This window comes from Chenopodium quinoa, unplaced genomic scaffold, assembly GCF_001683475.1.
Source record: "Chenopodium quinoa cultivar QQ74 unplaced genomic scaffold, ASM168347v1, whole genome shotgun sequence".
Lineage (NCBI taxonomy): Eukaryota > Viridiplantae > Streptophyta > Magnoliopsida > Caryophyllales > Amaranthaceae > Chenopodium > Chenopodium quinoa.
In genome coordinates this window covers 3,530,551-3,550,258 of record NW_018744026.1, presented here as the reverse complement: position 1 = coordinate 3,550,258, position 19,708 = coordinate 3,530,551, and the positions used below count along the sequence as shown (strand labels likewise).

Genomic DNA, 19,708 nt, shown 5'->3' with positions numbered 1-19,708 from the left:
CACCACCTGCACCACAGCCAACCACCAACCGCAAGCAACCAAAACCGTCGCAGCTGCAGCCCACCAATAACGCCAAAACCACGAACAGCCCAAATCAGCCCCCGCATAATCAATCGAGCAGCCATCTTCCATCACTTCCCTTGCTCCCTGTTCTCACTACTAAACGACTCCATCTTCGCAACTTAAACAACAGAGCAGCTGCCACTGCTGCTTCCTTCCCCTCGCAGCTCTCCTCTCCGCGTAACCGCAACACCACCGCACCAATTTACAGCCACAAGCACGCAGCACACTCGCATCAATTGGTCCTCCAATCGACCTTCGCACCGCTCAATTGCAGCAGCAATTCGCACAAACAACATCCATAAAATCAGAGCAAATTGCAAATTCATGAGGTTCGGGCAAACTGTTAAGAGTTCGATCGAAGTGCCAAAAAGTGTCAAAAACGATCAAGAAGGCATGAAGTGTTCAAATTTGAAGAGGTGTGGTCGAACACACCCATGATTCGATCGAACACACCCATAGTTCGGCCACACCAACACATGGTTCGACCGAACCATTTCACGAGATTTTCACGTGGTTGTTAATGAATATCGAACGGTGGTGTTTGCTTGATGCCGATTTTCAATAGTGATGAGCGGTGGTGATTCAATGATGATGGTTATGGGTTTAATTTGGTGAGGCGCAAAGTAGGGGATCATCTCCCATTTTAGAGCAGCTAAATATCGAAGAAGAAGGAGAATTGAGGGTCTAAGTGTTTGGGGGATTTGTGGGTTTATTTTTTTATTTCATTTTCTTTTTCTTAATTCTTTATTTCCTTTTTTGTTAAATATGGAAGAGAAAATAAAGAGAGATGAGGGAAGATTGTTACGTTGTATTTCATATTCCATGTAGTATTGGATATATATAATGTACATTTCCTAGGGTTCCATCAATGGATAAGACCAAATACCCAACTCTAGAATATTCTAGGTTGTACATGGATAATAGTCATCCATATTTAGATATTATCATAACACTCCCCCTTGGATGACTATATATTGAATAAAACAATAACTAACATTTACTACAAAACCCGTATAAAAGAATACACTATAATGCGCATAATATGTTGCGTCGTTAAAAACCTTACCAGGAAAACCCAGTGGGAAAAAACCATGGTTAAGGAAAAAAGAGTGCAGCGCGCATCAACTCCCCCTCATGACTACATCACCTGAGATCTTTAAGACGACGCAATCCAATGCCGTAAGCTAACTTTTTGAATGTTGCTGTCGGAAGAGCCTTAGTAAATAAGTCTGCTAAATTCTCACTTGAACGAATCTGCAATACATTTATATCTCCATTCTTCTGAAGATCATGAGTGAAGAAAAATTTGGGTAAGATGTGTTTTGTTCTGTCGCCTTTGATGTATCCTTCCTTAAGTTGAGCAATATAAGCAGCGTTATCCTCATATAAAGTTGTTGGTGCCTCTTTCTCAGATGATAAACCACAAACTTCTTTTATATGTTGAACTACCGACCTTAACCATACACATTCACGACTAGCCTCGTGAATTGCTAAAATCTCATAATGATTGAAAGAAGTAGCTGCAATGGTTTGTTTCATGGAACGCCAAGAAATGGCAGTACCACCATATGTGAACACATATCCAGTTTGTGACCGACCATTATTAGGATCAGATAAATAACCTGCATCTGCAAAACCAATCAAATTTTCTTTGGACAACTTTGGGAAAAATAAACCCATATCCTTCGTACCTTGAAGGTAACGAAGTAAATGTTTAATCCCATTCCAATGCCTTCGGGTTGGACATGAACTAAACCTTGCTAATAAATTAACTGAAAATGATATATCAGGTCGTGTATAACTTGCAAGGTACATTAGTGCTCCAATTGCACTAAGATACGGTACTTCAGGACCAAGAATTTCTTCATCATTTTTCCGAGGTCGGAATGGATCTTTTTCTACTTCAAGTGATCTTACAACCATAGGGCTGCTCAATGGATGTGCTGTATCCAAAGAAAATCTTTTAAGAACTTTTTCTATGTATGTTGATTGATGCACAAGGATTCCATTCTCTAGGTGCTCTATTTGTAACCCCAAGCAGAATTTTGTCTTTCCTAGATCTTTCATTTCAAACTCTTTCTTTAAATAATTGACAGTCACTGAAATCTCTTCAGGAGTACCAATGATATTTAAATCATCACCATACACTGCAATTATAACAAATCCTGATCCAAATTTCTTTATAAAAATACATGGGCTGATAGGATCATTCTTATAACCTTCTTTCAACAAATACTCACTTAGACGGTACCACATACGCCCATATTGTTTCAATCCATAAAGAGATTTGTTTAATTTAATACAGAAATGTTCTCGAGAACTAGATTTTGCTGCTTCCGGCAGCTTGAATCCTTCTGGGAGCTTCATGTAAATGTCATTATCCAGTGGGCCATATAAATAAGCTGTGACAACATCCATCAAACGTAAGTCAAGTCCTTCTCTTATTGCCAGACTAATCAAAAATCTAAAAGTAGTTGCATCCACCACAGGAGAATATGTCTCCTCATAATCAATACCAGGTCTTTGTGAGAATCCTTGTGCAACTAAGCGTGCCTTATATCTTACAACTTCACCTTTTTCATTTCTCTTTCGCACAAAGACCCATTTATATCCCACTGGCTTTACACCTTCGGGTGTACGGACTACTGGTCCAAATACTTCTCTTTTTCCAAGAGATTTTAATTCTGCTTCAATTGCTTCTTTCCATTTTGGCCAATCATTTCTTTGTCTACATTCTTCAATGGATTTTGGTTCATGATCCTCATTATTATCCATAACATCTAATGCTACATTGCATGCAAAAACATCATCGACGTCGATTTGATTTCGGTTCCATGTAATTCCAGACATGATATGATTTATTGAAATTTCTTCATTATCAAGTACCTGAATTTCTTCTTGTATCATGTCTAAAGTCTCTTCTGGAGATCCTTCGGAAATTGTTTCTTCAATTTGACCATCATCAATCAATGCTCTTTTTTTTTCCGAGGATTCTTATCTTTGGAACCTATTGGTCTTCCACGTTTCTAGCGTGGTTTAGACTCATTAGCAATTTTATTTTGTCCTTCCGGGACATCTATTTTAAATGGAGCATTAACAACTGGAATATGTGACTTGGTCACTCTTTTTGGGTCAGCAAACGAGTCTGGCAATTGATTCGCTAAACTTTGTAAATGAATTATCTTTTGAACTTTCAGTTCACATTGTTTAGTTCGAGGATCAAGATAGGATAATGATAATTCATTCCATTTAATTTCATTTTCCATCTCTCTCTTTTCTCCCCCTAATGTTGGGAAAAGTGACTCGTTAAAATGACAATCTGCAAAACGAGCCGTAAATAAATCCCCTGTTGTAGGCTCAAGATATTTAATTATTGACGGGGATTCAAACCCAACATATATCCCAACCTCCTTTGAGGACCCATCTTAGTGCGTTGTGGTGAAGCTATTGGAACATAAACCGCACATCCAAAAATTCTTAGATGGGAAATATTTGGTTCCTGACCATAATCAATTGTAATGGGGAGAACTTGTGATAACTTGTTGGCCTAATGTGAATTAGTGTTGTTGCATGTAATATAGCATGTCCCCAAGCAGAAATTGCGAGATTGGATTTCATAAGCAATGGTCTAGCAATTAACTGAACACGTTTTATTAATGACTCTGCTAGACCGTTTTGTGTATGAACATGTGCTACATGATGTTCAAAATTTATCCCAATGGACATGCAATAATCATTAAAAGCTTGAGATGTAAATTCACCAGCATTATCAAGCCGAATAGTCTTAATGGGAGTATCTGGAAAATGTGCCTGTAACTTAATCAATTGGGCAAGTAATTTCGCAAACGCCAGGTTACGAGTTGATAACAAAGACACATGTGACCATGTAGTTGATGCATCAATTAAAACCATAAAATATCTAAATGGTCCACATGGGGGATGTATGGGCCCACAAATATCTCCTTGTATACGTTCCAGAAAACTAATTGATTCAAAATTAATTTTAGCTGGTGATGGGCGAATAATCAACTTGCCTTCCGAGCAAGAAGCGCATGAAAAATTATTATGAAGAATCTGCTGGCTCTTCAAAGAATGTCCACATGAATTCGTAATTATTTTTCGCATCATTATTGAACCGGGATGGCCTAACCGGTCATGCCAAACAACAAAATCATCAGTAAACTTCTGGTTTAATATAGCATGAGCTTCAATAGCATTGATTTTTGTGTAGTACAAACCAGTAGAGAATGTAGGTAGTTTCTCCAAAACATGTTTTGAGCCTTGAGTTATATTTGTGATTTGAAGGAATTCATTATTTTCTTCATTGATTGTCTCAATATGATAACCATTGTTGCGAATATCCTTAAAACTTAATAAATTTCTTTGAGACAATGGGGAGTATAAAGCATCAATTATTTTAATTTCAGTTCCCCAAGGCAACTTTATAGCGACTCTTCTGGAGCCCTCAATGATATTTGTACTACCCGATATGGTACTTACATTAATCCTTTTCATCATCAAATGAGAGAAATATTTTTTATTTTTAAGTATTGTATGTGTAGTTGCACTGTCAGCAAGACATAATTCTTCACCATTCATAGCAAATTGAACTTGAGAAATATCCATGTTATTTATGAAATAAAATACATGTCAAAATATTAAGCATAAAAATAAAGATGATAAAACAAATAAATCAATAAAAACACTCAAATAGTTCATAAATTTATAAAGCAAAAATCCTTATTACAACGAAAGAAATAAACTTAAATAAATCACTAGAATAAGCAAACATAAGTCTAATACTTAAAACTAACATAAAACAATATAATTTTAATTATTCCCTTCTGGGGCAGTGAAGAAATCGGCAACTTCTAAATGAGTTGTACTGCCAAAATCAAAATTATTCCCTTCCGGGGAAGTAAGGAAATCACCAACATCAAATTGATTGGCATTGCCAAAATCAAAATCACCTTCACCATCTTCAAGGACAAGGTTTGCCTCAACTTTCTTTCCATTCTTCAATGATTCTTGGTAAAGTTCAATAAGATGCTTTGGAGTTCTACAAACCCGAGACCAATGACCTTTTCCTCCACAACGGTAACATATATTGTTATCACTTTTCTCTTTTTCATCCCTACGTTCCCACTTCTGGTGGGAATGTGAGTTTGTGAAATGACCTCCACGACCTCTACCATATCCACGTCCACGAACCCGGCCGCGCCATTGGCCACGACCACGACCTCTACCTCTACCACTACTGCTGGAATGGTCTCTGTTTTTAGTTTCTTTCCCGTTATGGGTTGTCACATTCACTTCAGGGAATGGAGTAGAGCCAGTAGGACGTGATTCATGATTTTTCATTAATAGCTCGTTATTTTGCTCAGCCACAAGAAGACAAGATATTAATTCAGAATATTTTTTAAAATCTTTTTCTCTATATTGTGTCTGCAGGACAATATTATTAGCATGGAAAGTGGAGTATGTCTTTTCAAGCATTTCTGCATCAGTAATATTTTCTCCACATAATTTCAATTGAGAAGTTATTTTTAACATAGCTGAGTTATATTCACTAACAGATTTAAAATCTTGCAATCTCAAATTCAACCATTCATAACGAGCTCTAGGGAGTATCACTGTTTTTTGGTGGTCATACCTTTCCTTTAGATTACTCCAAAGGATTTGTGGGTCTTTCACAGTTAAATATTCATTTTTGAGCCCTTCATGGAGGTGATGGCGAAGAAAAATCATAGCTTTAGCCTTATCCTGAGGTGTTGCCTTATTAGCCTCTTTTATTGTTTCACCAAGCCCTTTAGCATCTAAGTGTATTTCAGCATCTAACACCCATGATAAATAATTCTTTCTGGTGATATCAAGGGCCACAAATTCGAGCTTGGCAAGGTTCGACATTTTTCACTATACAAAATAATATTAAAAGATAAGTATATATAAATAGTATCCAAAATATGTACTAAACGTTATAATCATGCATAAATAATTCTGATACAAGTTATGCATAAATAAGAACGAAATAGAAGATGAGAACGTTAGCATGGAGAAAAATAAGAACGGAACCTTAAATTATTTATCATGCTCTGTATTCGTTATATATGTTGATATTCCAATAAATAAGCATGCAAAATCAGATAAATGTTAAATTATAATTGTTATGGGCTACGATCATACTTACATGATAATAATAATATGGGATTATAGAAAAATGTTTGGTAATCCTACTCAGTTGACTAGCAATGGTGCTGATAACGTGTTAAATATGGAAGAGAAAATAAAGAGAGATGAGGGAAGACTGTTACGTTGTATTTCATATTCCATGTAGTACTGGATATATATAATGTACATTTCCTAGGGTTCCACAATGGATAAAAACAAATACCCAACTCTAGAATATTCTAGGTTGTACATGGATAATAGTCATCCATATTTAGATATTATCATAACAATTTTAACTCTTTATTTCCTTTTTCCTTTCTATTTTCTTTTTTTTTTCTTTACTTTCTTTAGTTTATTTTTCCTTTTCTTTTATTCTTTTATTTTTCTTATTTTTATTAGCTTTGTATAAATACTCATTTTTGGGGTTAATTAGAAAAACAACAATTATTCTATTTTCTTAATTAGTTTTAGGAGAGTTTCTCTCTCTAGGTTTAGCTTAGGATTAGAGTAGTTTAGAGAGAGAAAGTGAGGGTTTCACCATTGTTGAGCTTTGATTTTGAAGAAGAAGATTGATCGTCTTGTTTGTAGACTTTCATCTTCAATCAATGAGAATCTCTAACTCTCTCTCCACTATTTTATTTGCTTTCTTTTGATTATTGTTTTAGTTTCTAGTGTTTCTTGTTAATTATGTTGATTCTTGGTTATTTGTTAATTAAGCTTGTTATTGTCATGATTAGTGAGTAATTTCCCCATTAAGGGGATGGTTGTGGTGTAGTTTGATCTTGAGCATGTTCTAGGGTTTGGAATTTTTTTATTTGTGATTAAAGTCTTTATATGCTTGATATTCTTCAATTTACTTGCAAAATGCATGTTGTTAGTTGATTAGGAGTGAATTATTGTTAGAAGATGCGATAGCGGACCTAGCAAGATTCATTTGTATCGATTATTATTTGATAGCACTTCCTAGTATATGGTTCTAATGTGGAAGCATAGTGGCTATGTTAGGAGAAGCCAATGAACCCTAACAGGTGGCCAGATTGGACCTCTTATATCGATATTCGAGCATGTTTAGTTCATAATTAATTCAATTTCTATGCCTTTGTTTATGTTCAAGTGAATGCTATACCTAAACCATTTCTCTTAGTGTTTTATTTCTTGTCTTAGCGTGTTTACACTTTAGTTTACTTATCTCTTATTCTGAACTAGATTAATTGTTGATAGCATTTGGTAATGTTTACTCGTTCCTTGTGGTTCGACCCCTATGCTTTCCTTATACTCGTATTAGGTTTGTTTAGGTTGTATAAATTGTATTTGATCTAGGGATAAACATTTGACGATGCGTTTATTCCCTTGTCAAATTGGCGCCGTTGCCGGGGAGATGTAGAACGTGAGGGTTCTTCATTTGAGGATTCCATGATTGATTTCCATGCCCTCATTAGTGATGTGAGACCTTGTGGTGAGGGAGTAGCTACCCTTTTCCCCTTTCTCATACACCTTTCTCCCAAAGGTTTAACCATATCCCCTACTATCCTATTTTCTCCCTTCTTTTCTCAAAGAGCCTCTAAGGGATCCTCTTCCTATTCATGCTTCCGAAGCCCCCAATTCTTTCGTTGTTGATGAGGAAAAGAGTTATAATACCAACCAAAAAGATTTTTGTGAGGAGAGTTTGCCTCCCTATCTTTCTTTTTCTTCTTCTACTTTTTCTTCTTATTTTCTTGATTTTTCTTTTGATTCTTTTACTTTTTCTTTTCCCCCTTCTCTCAAGCATAAAGTCTCCTTGTACTTTGTGTTTGTTTGTTATATGAGCATCATGTATGCTCTATTTCTTGATATGTTTTCCGATGCATATGACAAGATTTTGCGTTCTTTGTCAGGTTATTTACTAGATTGGTCATGCTTGGATTTTAAGCAAGCCTTTCTCGGGAAGTAACCCGTGTTTTATTGCTTTCTTTTTCTTTCTTTTACATTTCTCATTTTTGTTTACTCTCTTGTCTATGTGTATAGGTACTTGATGCATATACTTATGTGTAAGGATTTTAGATTGAGAACCTTGAGAAGAAGCACACCAATGATTGCTTGCATTTGGAAAAGCACAAAGACGAGGAATTAGATGAAAATGTGGACAATGTGCTCGATTGCGGGTTTCAACTCCTACCTCACATTTGGTTTACTCTTTCCTTCTTCCCTCATCTTGGATTTTCTTTCTTATATGCATGTGAATTGAATGAATATGATTTTTTATGTGGATGTGGTTTCTTTCTTCCCCTCCCTCCCCCCCTTTTGTGCCTTTATTTTGAGCATTGAGGACAATGCTCCATTCTAGCTTGGGGGGTTATCTATATTTCTTGGTGGTTTCTTAATCCATAGTCTCTTGATTGCTTGATTTATTTATCCTATACTTGCCAACGTCTATTAATTATTAAGATTGGTTTTCTATGTTTGGATGGCCATGAGCGCCTTATTGAGTTGACTTTTGGTATATGTAGCTTTGATTGATCATGCTTTAATCTTGCACAATTGTATATGCATTCATGAGTATTGTTGGTTTTGTGAATATGTGTCTTTATAGTGTCTTTCCATGGCATTCAAGGCAAGGTTTCAAAATGTTTTGTTTCAAGGTTGGACATATTTGGGCTTTAGCACCTATAATACTCTCTTTCCTAGTTGTTAGAGGTTTTCATGAACTTGGATGTCGGGGTTGGTTCACACATATAGCGTTGCCAAGGTAGTAGAACTTAAGGGCTACGAGACCTTAGCTCACTTGGTTTGTGGTAAGATGGTTGTCTCTCTCTAGCTAGTTGAAGCTTTAAAGGTGATTTTTGCTATTCCACTACCGTCATTCTTGTGAGGATGTATCTATATTGTTCTAGCCTTCTACATTTCTTGCATGTGTGGCGTTTGGATCCTTGGCATTGCTAGCTCATATCGAGAATTTGGCTTGATTTTACCCGAGATCAAGACCGAACCAATCTAGGGGAAGACGAAGGCAATTAGGATTTTTGTTTTGTTTTATTATTTTATATCTTTTATTTTTCTTTTGCATTTGCTCATTTAGTAACCCAATTTGAGCCTTTTTCCCTTCTTTGGCATAACCACATTACAAACCAATGACCTTTGCTTTATTTTCACCTTTATTAGTTTTTGTGAAGCATTATTGGGACTTGATTTGTATGTTTGGTTAATAAAAGAGAGAAAAAAAGAATGAAAAAGGAGTGAAAAACTGAAATTTTGGTACTTGTGATTATCTTTGTTATGTTGAATGGTTTGAGAAAATGAGAAGAAAAGAAAGGAAATGAAAGAAAAAGCCGCTCAAAGTTAAAAGAGGCGAGAGCAAAGAATAAAAAGAAATGAAAAAAAAAATTGAGAAAATACAAAAATATTTGTTGTTTGATTGAAAAAGAATAAGCTTGGGGGAGAAGTTACTTTGTGATATATTGTTAGAGTTTTTTATTTGAAAGTTGGTAGTTTATTGAGTTCGAATTGAAGAATGATCAACCTTGTTTCACTTCTAAGTTTACCACCAATTTTCAAATTTATTTCCACACCCTTTACCCTATCCTAAACATTTCAACCATTTTTAAGACCTTTTGACCTTAGGGAGGTTTAGTTACTACCGGTGGAGGGTAATCAAGACAAGCTTATTGAGCGATCTATCGATGACAAGATGTCGGGTAGCCTAAATGTTTTTCGTTGTGTATTTCTTCCGGTTCCTTCGAGGAATCTCGAGATATCACCTTATCAGTGGATGCAAAACTAGTGAGGACGTGGAAGTTTGGTTGGAGATAAGGAGGAGTGTAAGTCCCTCTAAGTTCTCTACCCTTTGCATGCTTTATGTGTGTACCAACCTTAGTTATTCTTTTGCTTCGCTACCTTTAATGTTTAGAAAGGATTGTATTCTTGTGCACTTAGCCCGTTGTTTGTGTTTGGTTTGAAATATCAAAACTTGAGTTTTCTTGATCCCACCTTTGCCTTGAATGTTATGTGCTGCCAAGAGTTGTGGGTTAAACCTCTTAGTAAACCCTCACGAGATCTTACTCATCCTCTTTGACGACATGGGGGTTTAAATGGCTTGATGCATACGCTAAATGCATTGGTGATTCCTACGACAGTGAGTTAGTGTACATTCTTTTCAGTTTTTTTTTTTTTTTTTTATTTTGTTAATTTTTATTTTCAATAATTTCATCTTGTTCTCTTTTGCTCTAGCTTTGCTCGGGGACAAGCAAAGGTTTAGCATAGGGGAATTTGATGAGTGACATTTATGTCACTCTTAGTGATAGTGTTTAGGTTCTTTTTCGTGTTTATATTATTTTTTTTAAAAGTTTCTAGTTTATTTCTTAGTTTTAGTATGTGTTAGTTTAATTTCTTTATTTAATTGGTTTCTAGTTTATTTTCGTATTTTATTTGTTTTGGATTTATTTTATTTCGTTCTTTTCCTTATCACTTTCATAGTTTTATTTAGTTTGTGGTTTATTTCTTATTTTATTTTACATTATTTGCTTGTATAGTTTTTGTTTATTTTTTATTAGTTTAGTTTTATTTCTCTTATCTTATCTTCTATTTTATTTTATTTATTTCCATTTTACTTATTTTATTTTATTTTTCTCGATTTCTACTCGGTTTTGTGTGTAGGTCCCGAGTTTCATGTCAAGTGAGTTCGTTCTTTGCTAGCTGCTGATGGCTACTCTTCTTCTTAACCTTCACTACACCATCTCCTATCCTAAACCACACTCCCCTGCTCCAATTCACTCCTATGCCCCGCATCTCACTCTCAAGCTGCTGCTCACCCTTTGCCAATTCGCAGCTCACAACCCAGATCACCACTTCAGCCGCCCAAACACACCACCTGCACCATAGCCAACCACCAACCGTAAGCAACCAAAGAACGTACTCAAGGCTCTATTAAATAGGCTCTTGATAGTTGCTTGAATTGGAATCGTTCTAAGACAAGAAAGTCTTACTTGTTGAAACTGAAAAAGCAGAGAGCTATTGTTCTTGGTATAGACAGTTGACTCCGAAGGGTAAAGAGGATTCAATTACTTCAATGTTTCACAAAGAATTTGAAAGGATATGGCTATATTCAGCAAATGTGAACAAACTTGACTTGAGTAGCTTAAGAGTTTAGTGAAGTACAGAATCGACTTGGCAAGATATCAAAACGTCTAGATTAGATCGAGCGATGTTTGCTTGAGCCAAGCGTGACTATCTCAAAGTTATGAATGGAAATTTTCATAAATAACTCCACAAAGAACATAGTGTGTCTTCACGGAGACCTTGGTGTCATTTGGAAATGACTCGAACAATGATGGTTCACAACCCTTCCTATAAAGTTCTTAAAGATTTGCACAAATGACTAATGTTACACTAAACAATGTGTCGAAGCTAAGAAAGGATGCCATATTCAGTTATGGATAGAAATAACTTCTAAAAGTCTTTTCAAGTATATGTCTAAGGCTCTTAGTCTCAGTAGGAGTTCACTAGCTCAGTGGGAGCAAAGTGGCTCAGTGGGAGCTAGGTTACTCAGTGGGAGCTGAATGACTCAATAAAGACTAAGATAGCTCAAGTAAGAGCTAACTGTTTGTTTCACAACGAACTTTTACCCAAAGACAATATACATGTCTCTTTGTAAGCATTCAAGTGAGTCTACGGGTATTACCTCCACATCCTAATTGAGAACAAAAATTGTTTGTTGCTCTAAGTAGTGTCTTTCTGGAAAGTAACACGTTTCCAAAACGACAAGTGGGAGGAAAATGAACTCGATGACCATCAATCTTAGCAACAAACTAGAACTGAGAATCTCGGAAGACCTTAAAGGACTTCGTGATAATGCTTGATCAAGAATACTCAAAAGGACTTTACAAGTGCCTTAAAAGAGAATTCGTTACTCACAAAACATTAAAGATGTTGGAGTAAGATCAACATAATAAAAGGGCTTTGAAAGCGCCTTAAAACTCAGTATTTGATGCAATTGCCCCGTATAGGTATAGAATTCACCAAAGGCTTGGATTGAATCCTATAAATTTTCTATTAAGTTAGAAACAAACCTAAAACTTACAAGCATACTATTTACTATTAGATAGTAAAGAAATAATGTCTTGTAAGATAGCTACGACAAATCCAAATTCCGAATAATGGTTAAAAGCCATGAAAATCCGAAATAGACTCCATGTTTGAAAATCATGTTTGAAACTTGATTAATTTGCATGAAAGATGACAGACCCATCGATTGCAAATAAGTTTTCAAGGAGAAAACTAATAAATGTGGAAATGTATATGCATACATAGCTAGATTGGTTGTAAAGGATATAATTAATTTCAAGGAGTTGATTTTAATAAAATCCCATTCACCAATCGGAATTCTCAAGTCTTTTCGTGATTGATCTAGCAAAATTGCGCATATGAAATATGGCAAAATAGATACCAAAACCGCCTTCCCAAAATGGAATTTTGGAAGTGACTATGGAATAGTCTAAGGGTTTTGAAAATCTAAATAATGCTAGATTTGAAAGCAAGCACATGGAATCCGTCATGGGATTAAAGGAAACATTGCATGAAGGAATTTGAACGTGTTTTCTCATAAAGTTAATAAGAGGATTGACTTATAGAGAAACATAAAAAAATTCTGATGAACAAGAAGTTTAGTGGGAGCAAAAGTAATGGTCCAACAAGAAGTTTACGAACTCTATTGTGAAACAACCATCAAATGCTAAATGTTTAGATTTGAAAGTATTTTCGACAATGGACCAAGCTAAAGACAATACTTAGTACATGTTGGGAATTAAGTTCTATGGTATAGACTTAATTAAATGTTTAAATGAGTAAAAGAAATTACCATGTTTAACATGAATGACTTTGAAAGGCTTTCGACCCATATGTATGAAGCTAAGTAAATGTTTGAACTAAGTATAAGCTAGGATAAGTACTAAATCAAACAAGAAAGACTCTAGTAAGAGACTTTCAATCATATCATACAGCGAACAATTTGGCAAGACTCAGTGTAACTGTATGAGCTAAATGTCACATGGATGGAATAAAATTGAGAATCATTCTAGAATTAAATCCATCATGTAAGGCTATGATATGGAATCGTCAAATGACTTACATGCTTAGAGCATGTGAAGTACGTATATAATACCAATCGACATTAATCTAAGTATTAGATCATTAGATTATAGTCAAGAACATCCAAAGAACTTAGATAAGTAGTCGGATGAGTTCTTGACGCATGGAAACAGATATAATTTGAGTTTTGATGTTGCAAGCACAAACCTTAACAAGGATTAGATCCTTAGCAAGGAAGCCATTTATAAGCACGAGACAAGAAGTGTCGTGGCTTGAGAATGGTAACATGGATGTGCATCCATGTATAATGTGCGGGAATTAAAGGAAAATTTCCATGATCACAAGTGATTAGGGTATCCCAAATCGTTGTGAGTCGCTTGGAGTAAAACCCAAGCAAGGCATCATCGGGGAGTCTACTAAAATATATGTTGAGAATATTGTTGCCTTAAAGGAAAAGATAAGATAGATGTTAAATGGAAAGGTTCGTTGTTGAACATTAATGATTGTAGGTTGTCAAGTAGAAGGTCTCATATCATGAAAATGAGTGGGAGCCATTGCTTGGACAATAAATCCTGAATCACATGTAATCCATTAACACTCTCAAAATTTTATCATCTTATTATGGAAATAGTGGATAATGAAGATGCTAAGGTTTGCAAAGTAATTTGAACTAAACCTTTGCAATAAGTGAACGACAACATTCATAATTGCATGAAAGAAATCAAGCATATCAAGTATGGGTATGATTTCTATGAATGTTTGATGAAGAGTATTACTCTTTAAACATTTGGGAAAAAATATTTATCATAAGATGAAACATTGTGAAGTTTCATAGTGGAATAAAATATTTCTAAATATTCCACAAAACTATTTAATTGTGGTTTAGAATTAAATAATGAGTCCATTCGATTTTAATAAATATTCAAAATAGTGTATCAAGTCAATGGCTTGGATAAAGAAACATCTATTAAGTGAACATTGTATATTTTAATCGAAAATTATTCTTAATCAAGGTCATATTTTATGGACGATTGATGACCATCCGAGATTAGTGTGTAGTATGATTTATAGCATCGTTTCTTGTGCTATGAGGATATAAATCATTTGCACAGGTATTGGTTTAGAACCATACTGGATCGACCTATGAGGATACTTTAAGAGATTTAAAAATCGTCATAAGTATTTTCTCATTATTACTATCGGAACTCTTTTCCTTTGACCATGAGTAGTGGGAGATCTCTTGTTTGAGTACTGGTCCGCTTTGGTATCCGCTAAACGTCTGCCGTAACTGGGGATTATAAAGACAGATATTGGGCGGGTGAGTCCTCTTAGTAAGAGAAGCTACACTACAAGACTGGAAATGTCCCCCTACTAACAATAGGGAACATGTCTTGTTGTTTACAAGGCCTCTCGAAGAGCGAGACTGTGAAAAATGCATGGCCGTGCTCAGATGGATTTTAGAAATCATCTGCATATTAACAGTCAAACTCGGATTTCGAGAAACACTTCTAGACGTAACAGAGATGACTAGTAATCTTACTCTGTAGTTCATGAAGAGACATGAAGAGACATAGGATAAGGGCTATACACTAAATGCACACTTGTCCGGAAGGACAAGTGGGAGATTGAAAGGAATAGTGTCCTCCGAACAAGTGTATTATTCTGATAGCGGGTTCAGAATTATTGGAAAGCTAATATATTCAGTAAGGTCAAGTGATCGGAATGCCTGGGTGGAAGCCGCTTCTGATCAGTAATATTAATATAATTAATATTACAGCTTAATCTTGACTGAACCCTACGGGTCACACCCAAGCAAATATATGCGAACCAACTCGACGAATTAATTCGGAAGAAATAAATTCGTCGCCCGAGTGTTGAATAATTAGACGTCGGTAATTCGATCTTAGAGCGTCGAAACCGATCGTCGGTAGTCGAGTCTAAATAATAAAAGACGAGACACGCAAAATAATAATAAATCAACAATATTCCCGAAAATACCCTAGCATCGGAGTGCCCCGAGCATCCGAATGCTAGGGGCAAGACGACCCGGCACACCGTGCTGCAGCCACGGCTAGGCACAGCAGCAGCCGCGCCGCGCCACGGCTAGGCACAGCAGCAGCCGCGCCGCGCCACGGCAGCAGCCGCAGCCGCACCACGCCACAGCAGCAGCAGGTGCGGGCTGGCTGCGGGCCGGGCTCGAGCTTGGCTCCTGGCTTGGCTCGGGCCATAGGGCCGTGTATAAGGGGAAGGTTGGGAGCAAGTGGTTTGCCATGTGGCACAAGGTGAGGGAGAGAGTGGGGAGCAAGTTTGGTCCCCATCTCCAAGTGGTCGTCACCTACTCTCTCATGTATGCTTGACACTTGTTGATTTATTACTAGTTTGCTTAATAATTTTATTTTAACTTTAAAATAAAATGAGAAAAATCTCATTGTCCCACATTGATGGGAGAGATTTTCATACTCCATCATTCCCTATAAATACCCAACTTTGGGCATAGGAAATGATGCTTGAGTGGGAGTTAAAAAGAGCATTCCATAATATTGGGAAAACTCTTAAACTCATATAACACTCGGGTTTTGGTCGGACCTTGCTAACCCCCAGGTAGTAGACCTTAAAGTTGTGTTCGCCTTTTTGTGGGTGGATACCGTTGGAGGCGCGGCGCTTGACGTGCTCGTAGCTTTCAAGTAAGAGCCCCGGTTTTTGGGCGAAGCTCGCTTCGAGGGTAAGATTAGTTATCTTTTCTTAGTGATTATTTATTTATGCTTTATGCTTTTAATTATTGCGAGTGGTTCCTTGGGTCGGGGTTTGTTTCCGCGGTGAGTCGGACTCACCAAACCCCAACACCTCACGTCCATCTAAATCAAACATAGCACTCATCACTTGGGCAAGCCTCACTTCTCTCAATTTTTGTTCCTCTTGAAGCTCTTGGAGTTGTTGGGTTAGATATTGCATTTGAGAGAGAATTTGGGCATCAATGTTATTGGGTTGAGGTTCATAATCAAAATCAAATTGCATATCATCAAAATTAGCACAAACCTCATCAAAATGAGCATAAGAGGGAAAGGGGTCAACTTGCATACTTGGATCATCACAAGGCACATAAGAAGTATCAATAGAATTCACGCAAAAATTAAAAGAATCTTGGCATTGAGAATCAAAACAAGAAACATGAGATTCTCTATCAAAAGAATCCCTAGTAAGCCATGTGAAGAAATCCCAAGCATCATGCATAGACAAATGACAAAATCTACCATTGTTCATGTCCTCAACCATTCCCCCAGTATACTCATTCATGCCCCAATAAGCTATACCACAAGCATCACTAAGAGAACACCCATGGTAAATAAGGAAACCATCTAGTCTTTCAAAGTAAGCATAGAAGGGTTCACCATCAAATTGAGGAAAAGATAAGCATGCCATTTTATACAAAGAACAAAGAAAAGAAAACCAAAATCAAATAATATACAAGAACCTAGCTAATCTAATCAACACAAACTAATGAACGCCTTAGTCCCCGGCAACGACGCCAAAATTTGATCGCGGGTTAGATTGGTCGTTAAGCTACTACCATAACCAAATTAATCATATATAATACCTAAACTTACACTAAACTAGTTAGTGGCAAGTAAAGGGTCGAAGCCAAAAGGACTAAGTATATTAATTTGTGCCAACTAGACTACTAGGAAAGGTTGTGAGATAGAGAGAGGTTAAACTAAACACGACTAAGAACAAACAACTAAAACTAGGGAAAGTGGAATCCAATCACATCAATGTATTTTACAACATCATACAAATAGATGAAAATGACCTCGATTAGGAACATCAACACATTTGACTCACTCTCGCACAATTAAGCATGTTAATTATCCTATTAAACTAATTTACTCTCGTGCAACTAGCCTAGCAAAGGTATGGAAGAATTTAGGGCTCTCAACCAACTCACTCTCGCATAATTGATTGAAAGCACAATTAAGAGCATAGAACCGATTACCTAGAAAGATTCTAGTCCATAAAAGCATCACCCATACACAATAATCAAGAAACAATTTCATACTAATCACAATCAATCATTCAATTCATTAATATAACCTTCATCCAATTCCTTAGAACAAGACCTAAGCTAACATAGTTAAGAAAGACATGGAAAACAAGGTAAAATAAGAATAAAAACAAGGTTAAACAAACAAACTAATTAATCTACTCAAATCAACAAACAAAAAGCAAAAACTAAGAATTAAGCAAAGAAATAAAGATGAGAGAAAGTTAGAAAATGCTCATTGAATAGATGAGAAGAAGTTCCACAAAGTTGCTCCTTCAACCTCTTAAAAACTCCTTGGAAATCCAAGCTTTCTCTCTCTACAACTACTCCTAAATTAGAGAGAGAAAATCCTAATCAGAAAATAAAAGAGGCTAAACTAATCTAATCTATCTAAAATAAAAATGTTGATTCCAAGTTAAGAGATTATTAAACCCCAAAGGGGTATTTATAATATAAGTTAAAATAAAAGGAAAATAAAAAAAACTAAATAAACTAATTACATAACAAAACTATAAGAGAGGAGAAAAATAAAATTAAAAAAAGGAAAACAAAAAGAATAGATGTAAACCCACGAAAAGCATTAGACCCCTAATTCCCCCAAATTTACTTCGTGGTTGCTCTGATATTTGGACTTTGCCATTTACGCATCATCAACCATCATCACCACCGCTCATCAATTTCAATTAGTATTATCATCATCAAGCGTCATCACATCGCAACCGTCCGATTTTCATTAAAATTACGTGGAAAGCTCGTGATTGACCCACATTTACGCACCCGTACAGAAGTCGCGCACATGGTCGCGCAAACATACTGCCTCAACTCTGATTTTGGACTCCATTTTGTGCACTTTTGACAGGGTTGCGCGACCGCAAATTGGCTGCTCTGTTAGAGGTGATTGAGAACGGTGGCGCGGCTGGTGGTTTGGGGTGCTATGAGTTGCGTGGCTTAATTGGTGAGTGGTTTGGGTGTTGTGCGAATTGCGGGCTGCAATTGTTGTTGTTGTTTTGGTGGCTGACGGTGGTCTTAATTGGTGGCTGACGGTGGTCTTAATTGGTGGCCGACGGAGGTAGATTGGAGGTGAGTTCGGGTGGTTATTATTGCATGAGGGTGAGAAGAGGAGAGGGAAATCAGGGGAGTGAAATTGGTGGAGTTGTGGGCTAGTGAGGAGGAGATGGTGGCAGAGGTGGTGTGTTGTGAGTTGAGGGGTTAAATTGGTGAGTAGTTTGGTGGTGACTGATGGCTGGAGTGCGTGAGGGAGCAGGGAAAATGGTGATGGCTGTTGCGGTGGTGATTGGTGGTTGATTGGTGTGGGTTTTGGTGGAAGGTGGTGTAGGGGTTGTTGTTGTGCAGTTGATGTTGCTGTTGAAGTTGGGGTGGTGTAGGATAGTGAAGAAGTGGAATTGGTGGGTGATGGTAGCTGCCAGGTGCGTGGCTGTGACGCTTTGTGTGGAGGAGATGGTGGGTGCTGTTATTGCTGGAGCAGGGGAACTTAGTGGTTGATTGCAGCTAGGACAACTTACAGCATGTTGTTTGACTCAATTCTCGGACCTTGAACCCGATCGACCAAGGACCCGAAAACACCTACAACCAAAAACAACACGAGGGGATTATCAAAAGATAAAATAAAATAAAATAAGATAAATAAAGTAAAATAAAATAAGACAAATAAAGTAAAATAAAATGCTAAAATTAAAGAAATAATAAAATTAAATGAAATAAAAAAATAAAATAAAACAAGCTAGAAACTAATAGAAAATAAATAAAACGAGAGAAGAGGAAAATTATTAACTAAAACTACGAAAATAAACTAAAACTAATCAAATAAAGATACTAAACACAAAAACACTAAAAATTACCAAAACACTCAAATAAAAGACAAAAGACAAGAATAAGAAAATAATAGAAATAAAGGATAAAAGAGTTAAATTATTGGAAAATAAGCCGGAAAGCGACTCAATAAACACCCTAAAAGTGACATAAAAGTCACTTATCAAACTCCTCCAAGCTAACCTTTTGCTCGTCCTCGAGCAAATTAACATGAAACACAGGAGAAGGAAAGTGAATTATTCACGCAAGAAAAGCTAAAAAGAGAAAGAATATACACTTTCGCAGGAATCACGGTCAATTTTAGCAACTAAAGACAAGCCCTTTAAACCCCTAGATCACCCTAGAGGACGAGTGTGCTCTCGTGAGGGTATCTTAAGAGTTTAACCCACAACTCTAAACAAAAACCAAGGCAAGGCAATAAAAAGGAAAAAAAAAAGAAACATAAAGAAAAAGAAAGAAAACACAAAGTTCATATTTGGACAAGAGATAGGAACAAGCACTAATGAATGCAAACCTTTCTATAATGACAAATGTATGCACGTTCCAAGA

At 36.4% G+C, this 19,708-nt stretch overlaps 1 protein-coding gene across 1 annotated transcript; it reads right to left on the bottom strand.

The window, feature by feature from the left end:
• Positions 1 to 4,893: 4,893 nt before the first annotated feature.
• Positions 4,894 to 5,970, bottom strand: LOC110690257. Its single transcript, XM_021867083.1, has one exon. The coding sequence runs from the start codon at positions 5,968 to 5,970 to the stop codon at positions 4,894 to 4,896; it is 1,077 nt and encodes a 358-aa protein (XP_021722775.1).
• Positions 5,971 to 19,708: the final 13,738 nt, after the last annotated feature.